Source organism: Propithecus coquereli, unplaced genomic scaffold (assembly GCF_000956105.1).
Source record: "Propithecus coquereli isolate 6110/MARCELLA unplaced genomic scaffold, Pcoq_1.0 Scaffold59, whole genome shotgun sequence".
Taxonomy (NCBI): domain Eukaryota; kingdom Metazoa; phylum Chordata; class Mammalia; order Primates; family Indriidae; genus Propithecus; species Propithecus coquereli.
The window spans coordinates 3,982,925-3,992,021 of NW_012151840.1; the positions used below are offsets into that span (position 1 = coordinate 3,982,925).

General features: G+C 56.0%; 1 protein-coding gene across 1 annotated transcript; it reads left to right on the forward strand.

Moving 5' to 3' along the window:
- The first annotated feature begins 7,809 nt into the window (after positions 1-7,809).
- S100A2 (S100 calcium binding protein A2) lies at positions 7,810-9,014 on the forward strand. Its single transcript, XM_012658666.1, has 2 exons — positions 7,810-7,957; positions 8,762-9,014. Exons 1-2 carry the CDS (start codon positions 7,817-7,819, stop codon positions 8,912-8,914), a joined length of 294 nt encoding a protein of 97 aa, XP_012514120.1. The 5' UTR covers positions 7,810-7,816; the 3' UTR covers positions 8,915-9,014.
- Positions 9,015-9,097: the final 83 nt, after the last annotated feature.

A 9,097-nucleotide genomic window follows, 5' to 3' on the forward strand; every position in this document is an offset into this window, starting at 1 on the left:
GGGTTAAAGAAACTGGAGCAGTGGCCATGTTCCTTATTATATGGGGAGGCCCTGCTATGCTACACTAAGAGTGAAGCCAACATGCAAAGAGAGACAAATAGCATGAGAGAAGGATGGAGGGAAGGAGAGATGATGTTGAGTTCCCTGTTCTGGCCCCCAAGGCTGTGGTTTATTGATCCTGTGAATTATCACAGTGACCTCATGCTCTCCAACACAATACATCATCTTTTTTCTTCTGTGAGCTTAAATTGACCTCCTGTCTCCTATAGCTGAAAGATCTTGATGAATAAAATTAGAAAATGGTGGCGTCAAGATTCAAATCCAGAATCCAAAGTCTTATCTCCTCTGCAATAACCATTCCCTGATATTACACATTGCTCTCTTAAAATGTCTGTCTTTAAACCACTTCCTCATGAGCAGCACCCTATAATTTTTTAAATCATTGCTCACTCCCCTGAGTCACCTTTCTTTTTCTGAAGCTGCCCTTAGTCCCCGTCTGAGATTTAGGAAGTACCCTGGCTTTATCAGAATACATCAGGACCCATCTCTGAAGTTGGGTGTTTCTGGGAAGATTGTTTATCACTCTGATTTATGTTGATTCCCGTTAGCACCAGTTTCACTAAGTGACATTGTTCATTCTTGGCCCTCTGTTCTGGCAAATGGTGCAGCCTGGCCTCAGACTCAAGCCTGCCTGACACCCAGGCCTGTGCACTTGCCAGGACAGCAGCCAGCCTCTGGCTGTGGGAGGCCACGAGGAGTTGGCAGGCCAGGGTGGAAGTGTCCTGGGCTCTTGAGTCAGGTGTCAGGCCTCAGAACTCAGGGACCACAGGCCTCCGTATGCTGACTTTCTGTAAGGAGTTGTAGGTTGGGGAGGCAAGTCCGCAACCCTGAGGCCCGATGGTGCAGGGCAATGGTCCAGAGTGGCTATATGCCTTCTAATCAGCTTTCACAAATGGTGGTGGGGGTGGTCAGAGGTTGAGGCCACAAGGAGTGGTTTGTTCCTGACCAGATCACCCTGAGCAATGACCCTGGCTAATGGTGTAGACAATAACAGAGTGGCCAAGAAGGTGGAGGCCTGAGCATTGGAGTTTCTGAGGATGCTAATCATTCACACCCTTCTCCCTTTGGAGTTCTGAGAACAAGGACTCAAACAGGGCTTCACGAATCTCAGCCATGAAGCAGAATGTAATCTGGAATTGAGGCCCAAAAGATCTTGCTGTTCCTCTCCTGTGGCTTTCTTACCTCATCAGAGAGCAGCTGCCTGCTGGTGGGAGCACGGCAGGAGGGGCGCCTGCCTCATGAGGCCAGGCTGGCTGGGAAGGGGGAGCTCGTGCAGAAGGGCACAGCTGAGCCTGCTCAGAGCCTGTCCCTCAGTTGTCCCTCCTCCTTGTGGGAGGGATGGGTGGTGCAGAGAGGAGTAGGGTGGCTCCTCCCCTCTGAACCCCTCCCCAAACACCAGCATTGGCCAGAAGAGATTCTGGTGACACTGAAGAGAGCTGGTTCTGTAGAATGGAAGCAAGTTGGTTTTCAGAAGGTTCTGGGGGCAGAGGTAGAGGTTTACAGCATGTGTCTGGAAAAGTGGTATTGAAGGGAGGAGGGAGGATGGTGGCTTTGAGGGACAGCACCCATGCCTCCTTCAGCCATCCACCAACACTTGCTGCATCAGGCAACAGGGATATGGGGAGTTGACAATACTTAGTTCTATTTTCCAAGAGCCCAGTCTAGCAGGGGAGACGTGTAAATAAACAGTCACAATTAAATAGATGAAATAATGTGATAAGGTGATGTGCAAAGGGCTGCAGAAGCAGACAGGAGGAATAGCTGTATGTGCACGCGCGCATGCGTGTGTGTGTGCATGTGTGTTTGTGTGTGCACACTCTTGGGAGGCTGGGAAGTAGATGCAGGGATGCTGCCCAGAGGAAATGATCTTTGACCTGTTCCAAGGATTAGGAAATTGGCAGGTGGGCCAACTGAGGAAGGGCTTTCCAAGAAAATACATGGCACAGGAGGCATCAAAGAACATGGCATGTACATCAGTACAGTTGGTGTGCCTAGGAAGGTATGCCATGCTAGGTAGCCTTCTGAAAGTTTAGGGGTTCACTAAGTGTTTGCATCTGGGGAGTGATATGGTCAGGTTTGAATTTTAGAAAGATCACCCTGGTGGCAGAGCTGAGAAGGGGTTAGAGCTGGGGACAAGGGTAGAGGTGGGAAGAGTCCGGATGTGTCTGCAGTGCTCCGGATGTATTTGCAGTGGTCCAGGGGCAAGACGATTCGGACAGACTCTGAGGTGGTGTGCATGGAGCTGGAGCGTATTTAGGAGGCGGACACAACAGGTGGACTGACCAGACATCTGGAGGGAGCAGGAGGCTAGGAAGACAGCTGAGTTTCCGGCTTGGGTCATTGGGTGGATGGTGGTGTTATTTGTGGCAAAGGGGGAGCCAAAATGAGGTGGGAGATCTGACGAAGGTATTCTTTTAAGCTTATTTTAAATCCAGGCCAGGGGGCATTTGAAGACACGAAGAAAAGTTTCCAGAATCACAGAGGCGCAGAAGATGGGCTCCTGGGCACACGGTGAGGCTGAGAAATGGGCGTGGGGTGGGGAGAGGACAGGCTGAGACTGAGGCTGGTCTGAGTAGGAAGGGAGTGTTAGGGCTCTCAGGGGTTGTTGATGATCGGAACTTCTAGAAGAGGCTTAACATTGTGACCCCCTGCGTTTAAGTCATGCCTCTTTCCCTTATTAATTGTGTGAATTTGGGCATATTTCCCTGAGCCTTGGTTTTCGCCTCTGTAAAGTGGGGTTAGATTGTTCCAACTTCCTGGGATCGTTGTGTGAGTTAAATGGGATGATATACAGACAGGACCTGAGCCACCGCAGATGCTCCGTAGTGTCAGTCCTCACCCTTCCAGCAAAGGGAATGCACAAACCCACTGCGAATGGCGAATCCATAGTGATCTGAACCCACTGTGATGATGTTCGTTCTCTCGTGCTGATCATGCTATCAGGGCATAGTTATAGGTCTGAGCAATTAAACAGGGGAAATAAATTATTTAAGGCAGTTTGGTAAGAAAGATTATTTCAAAGCTTATTTTAGGGGGCAGGGGCATAACCAAGGGCAAACGGTCTCATGAAAAAGTTGAAGCCCAGGGTTGTGGCACCACTTGCCAAGGTCACATGGTAAGTTAGAGGCAACGCCAGGACCTAAACCTGGGGCCCCGCAGTGAGGCCATTTCTCTCTCCACTGAATTGCCCCAGTAGAAGCCAAGGGGGCAGGGAGCGGGAACAGGGGGCCGAACTTGGCAGTGGCCAGCCCCTCTGGCACCCAGTTCCTTCCTGTCCCTGTCCTTTGGCTTTTAAAACAGCTCCCAGGCATCTGGCTTCCATCTCAGAGGTCCACCTGGGCTTCTCAGCAGGGACTGTCCAGGAAATCCCTTCTGTGTGAGGCAGGTGTGGGTGTGGAAAGGCTAGTTGGAGATGAGTCAGCGTTGCCTCCTCCCCTGTGAGTCAGGAGCAGGGCCTGGGAGGGCTGGCCAACTGGAGGGAGGACACCAAGGGTGTGGGGTGGGGGGAGAGACAGCGGAGACCAGCGCTGCTGCAATGACGCATCTCAACCACCAGGGGGCAGGAACCAGACGGCAAAACCCAGCAGGCTGCCGGTGGAAAACTTGCGACACCTGGCGACGGAATGTGAGGATCCAACTTCCTCAGGCTGGGCATGGGTACAGCCACTGCCCTGGATGTCCTTCTGCCTGCTTGTGTCCCGACTTCCCTGCCTTTGTAGAGAACCGGAAACTGTCAGAGAGGGACCGGACTCCAGGGGTTGTCCCATCCCACTTTCCTGAGCTGCCCTGGGGAGGGTGTTGCCCAGGGTCACACAGCAAGTTAGTGGCAAATCAATCTGATTATCACCGGTCTCAGGAACATGGCCATTTGATGGGCACAGTCCTGGCCTCAGTTCTGGGTTACGGATAGGCCTCCAGGTGCTGCCCCTGGAAATCCTGTCTCCCTACCCCCTCTCTCTCCTGTTCCTTTCCGCCTCACATTCCCTCTGTTCCTTCCGTGGGTCCTTGCCCTCTCTGTCCTCCCCGACTTTTCCACCCGGCAGCCTCTGTCCCTCCTGTCTGCCTCAGGCCTCCACCCTGCCCACTGAGGAGCCTTCTCAGCTCCCCCACCGGGCCCCGGAGCAGGATGCTTTGCGCAGGCACTCCTGGGGATTTGTAGCTCTCTGAAGGCTGTTTTCCAAACCGGCGTCTCAGTTCCACTCCTGGGATCCAGGGAGACATCATTATTTGGTAGCACAATCAGTGATGTGATTTCAGGCGGTGAGAAGGACCCCCTGGCTCAAGCATGCTCTCCCGTGGTCCCCGCTGCCATTCCGTAGCCATAAACACCAGCTGGCATCTGGTGTGGGCAGACCCTCAGCTCCCGCAGAAAGGAGTAAGACTCAGTGCCTGCCCCATGAGCTCACCACGTGGGGTCGAGGGCGAGAGACAGCAGGTACACAAGTTGTTCAGTCAAAACCGGATGCTCTAAGTACTGGAGAGAAGGACAAAAGCAGTGCTTTGTATTGCACAGATAGAGACTGAATCTGGTTGGGTCTTGGAAGGTGCCATGAGGTAGGTGGCATCTGACTGGCCTTTGAAGGACAGGCGAGATTTCACCAGAAGGAGACGTGGTGTGGGTGTGCCGGCATGCTCAAGGCGATCGGGGCGTGTGCAGCGTGCCTGGAAAGCAGGGGGTGGACGAGCCTGGAGCACCTCACTGCTGGGCTTTGTGGAAGAGCCTGGGGAGGCCCCGCAGTTTCCGAGCAGCGAGGGCCCTGCTGAGGCCCTGGGCTAAAATCCAGACCTGCAGCAAAAAGCGGTGCACTGTACCCCATTGCACCTCACCCTCCGCGTGAAGGGTTTTCATTCCCAGTTCCACGTAAAGTAGGTTTTGATGACAAGTGGCGTGAGGGGTTCAAGTGCCTAGGGGAGCAGGGGACACTGGGTGGCTATGCCAAGGTGTAGAAGAGGACACCGGGAGCTCCATGGCCTGACTTCATCTACGCTGCTCAGGCTGGCCCTGGAGTCCCACGGTGACCCACGGAGAGACCAGCCTGTTGTCAGCGTCCGACCCTGTCAGTTCTCAGTGTGATCTTCCTGGGTGTCATAATCGGAAGGTCCCCCTGGTAGGCCCAGGGAAGGGTCTCCAAGCCCGTGCCCTCCCCTCCAGGCTGGCTGGGGTTTCCGCCTGCTGCTGCCCTGGCCCTGAGGGAGGAGGGTGGTGCCGCTGAGTCACCGCCTGGGCATCTGGGCCAGGAGCCACGGGTGAGTCACCTAGGCCTGGCGGAGGGGGCTTGGTGGGGGGAAAGAAGCTGCCTGACATCTGGAGGGTGGGGCAGCTGCGCCCACAGGAAGGGCGGTGCCCAGACTGGGGTTGGGATAGACAAAGGGCCAAGGAGAAGGGGGCCCTAGGAGGGGGCAACCCTCCCCTGGGCTGGGCTGTGAATGGCCACGGTGTTTGCCCTTCCCTGGGTCTGGGGAAGGGCACGTGTGTGGGGGGCAGTGTGGAGGAGGGCCTGGCCTCCAGGCTTGGGAAGCTGTCCAGCTCCATATTTCAGCCCTGAACTCCCCTACCCACCCACCCACTCCTCTAGCTGGAGAAGAAGCAGCCAAAGTTTACCTGTTCACCCTTAATACTTCCCACAGACTCTTGCTCACCCTGTCTGCAGAGCAACCCCACTTCTTGCAGCCTCCCTGTCCTTCCAGACCCCTCCCCGCACAAAGGGGCCTTTCATGGCATGTCTGTGCACACCCAGTTACCTCATTACCTCATTAAGAAGTGTTCCGGTGCTGGTCATTAGTAGCAGCTTCATTCCCCCACCCCCTGAGGTCAGCCCTGCCCTCCTTCTGCTGCCCCCAGCTACCTTCTCGGGCCGCAGCTTTCTAAGGTGGCCCCAGACTGCTTCTCTCTCTCACACACACATACACAAACACACATGCACAAGGACACACATGCACGGACATACACACAGTCCCATGCATATACATCAGCGCAGGGCTGTGAAGCCCCAGCATGCGCCCGAAGCCTCTGACATAGCAGTGGGCTGTGACTCACAGGCGCATCATGAGAACAGGGCTGGCATGAGTCTCCAGGCCCCAGAACAGGGGCTGTCTCCCCTCACCCCTGGCCTAGGCTGCCCTGTCCCCATGATACTTCCCACTTCCCTGCTGTGGCCTGGGTGGGCTCCAGGGCTGCCCTTGGCGGGGCCTAGAGCCGTCCTCCAGCTGGCGGTGGAGCTGGCAGTCTCTGGGAGAGAGGGTGCTGGGCGGAAGTGGTTGAGGGTGGCAGGAGGCCAGGCTTTGGCGGGATCAGGTTAAGGCAGGTTTGGTTTCTCAAAATGCAAAGTAGGGGGACAGTGGGGCTGGTGTATAAATCCCCGCACTGGGTGCCTGGCCACTTTGTTCTCCTTCCTGGGTCTCTCTCCGCCACCGCCACCGGTCTGGTGAGTGCCCCTGTCCTGCTGAGGCGGGTGGGCAGGGGCTCTGCCTTTGACCGCTGCCTTGATCTTTGTCTCGGCAGTTTTCTCATTCTGGCTTTCTTGGGCTGATCAGCCTGGGGATCCCCTGGGTCCTTCCCATCTGGGGGATCCTCTGTGAAGTGTCAGATTATTGAGGGGTCTTTTTTCGGGTTCCTCAGTGAGATCTCAGCCCAGGGGTTACTCTGAGGCCCTCTGTTGGATCTCTCAGTCTGGGGGATCCTTCTTTGGGGGGCTAGGCCTAGGAGTAGGAGGTGTATATGTAGGAGGTGCTATAACAAGAGTCCTGACTTCTTGTTTTTTGCAATATCTTGGATTCTAGCAGGACTAAGGGGCAAGAGGCAGGGGTCTCGAGTGCACGGCCGGCCTGGGTTGTGGCCCTGAGTAGCAGCAGAGCTCTGCCTCGGGAAGGCGGGGCGGCAGAACGGGCCCAGGGCTTTCCCTGCCTCCGGCATCAGTTCCTCTGGCCTCGCCCTGACACCTGCCTAACCTTCCAGGCTGGTCTGAGCATTCTCAGAGGCAAGGCCTTGGAGAAGATGACCTCTGAGGTCCGTCCCACCCTGATCCCAAGGCACTGGACATTTAATTTCTTTAATTCTAATCACAACAGGATCCTTCCTAGTGGGGAGGATGTTCAGTCCCCCCCAGCCAGCCCATGCCCTGTCTGCATGGAGAGAGCACCCCATGACTCAGGGGCCTCCAGTGCCAGGGGAGACATTCCCCACCCTGAGAGCCCTATCTGAGGGAGGAAACGTCCTTGCCCAAGGGAGCTTGCAGTTAGACGGCACAGAGAGCTTCGAGAGCCCTGAGTCTGAGGAGGGAAATGAGTCTCTCAGGGAGGTGCTGCTACTAGGCTGTGGCCGTGGCCACTGCCAGGCGGTGCGGTGGAGCCCTGCTAGCTAGCCCGGTGTGTGCCCATGCTGCCAGTGCTTGGCACAGATGGGTCAAAATGGGATTCTGGTCACCCTGTCGTTTCCCTTCCCACAGATACTCAAAGAGGGGGGCCCTACCTTCAGGGGTGTGTCCCTCGTGATTGGAGGAGACACGAGGCCCTACCCTTGGTGACTGCAGACACAGGGCAGGGTTTAGCATCTGCCTGCGGTGGGAGGCAGAGGCACGGCCCCTGCCCTTGGGGAGCCACAGTCCGAGGGGGAGCTGCAGCCCCTGCCTTCCCATCCAGAGAGGGCTGGCGAGGTAGTTCGGGGCACAGGCAGAAGCGGGTCCTGCAGGCTGGGCTGAGGCCCCAGGAGCCTTGGTGGTGTCTCCATTACCTGCCACCTCTGGACCCCAGATCCAAGATGTCCAGTTCCCTGGAGCAGGCACTGGCTGTGATGGTTGCCACCTTCCACAAGTACTCCTGCCAAGAGGGCGACAAGTTCAAGCTGAGTAAGGGGGAGATGAAGGAACTTCTGCACAAGGAGCTGCCCAGCTTCGTGGGGGTGAGTGGCAGGCCTGGCGGGGGCAGGTCCTGGCGTGAGTGCGGCAGTGCAGGTCACATCTCTCCCTCCCCAGTCCTGGGGGCAGGGGTGGGGCCAGCCCCTCCTCCTCCCCCTCCACTTTTGCTTCGTGGCCTGCTGGAGTGGGAGTGAGGCCAGAGAACTGTGTGCTGTCAGGGACCTCAGTCTGTCCGTCTAATCCCCTCACTGGAGAGTCGAGCAGCCCAGAGCCCAGAAAGGGGAAGTGATTGGCCAAGATCACACAGTGTGCGTGCTCTCTTTCTCTCTGACTTTCCGTATTTACACGCCAAACTAAGGAGGTGTGTAGGGAGAGGAAAGCCCAGCTGAGACATGCACCCTGGGACATTCTGCGGAGAAATGCAGTCGACCCTGAATTTGCCCCTTTGTTTTTGTTTTCGGTTAAACTTTTCTAATCATTTTGGTTGGAATTAAAAAGTGCTGGCCTTTTCTGAATTCACCCTCTAGTGAAGGGGAGCAGCAAGCTTCAGTTTCCTCATCAGCAAAACGGGGTAGTGGTACCTACCTCGCGGGGCTCCTGAGGGATTAGAGCTCATGCATGCTTAGAGGAACACCCAGCATCCTCCGCGTGCTCAGCGGGCGGGCTGCAGACTCACTGACGAGTGTCCATCTCTCCTTACTGGACCCTCTTAGCAGCTCCCAGAGCTGCCCGCCCACCACATGCCCCACTGCCGGTGGGGAGGGAGAGCTGGCACTGGCCTGTGAGTTTGCAAGGGAGTTGGGCTTGGGGGCTGGCTTGGCGTTGACCCTATTCCCTCTTGCTTTCAGGAGAAGGTGGATGAGGAGGGGCTGAAGAAGCTGATGGGCAACCTCGACGAGAACAGTGACGAGCAGGTGGACTTCCAGGAGTACGCTGTGTTTCTGGCTCTTGTCACTATCATGTGCAATGACTTCTTCCAGGGCTGCCCAGACCGACCCTGAAGCAGAGCCCTTGACTCCCTGCCGTGATGGAGTTCTTGGGCCCGGGACTCTCATTCCCTTTTGGTTTTGTACTCAATAAAATCTTTTGTTTGTTGATAATATTTTCATTGCTCAGTGATGCCCCACAACCCGGCTGGCTCAGTTGGAGTGCTGACAACTGAGGGCCTCCTGGATCCTATTCCC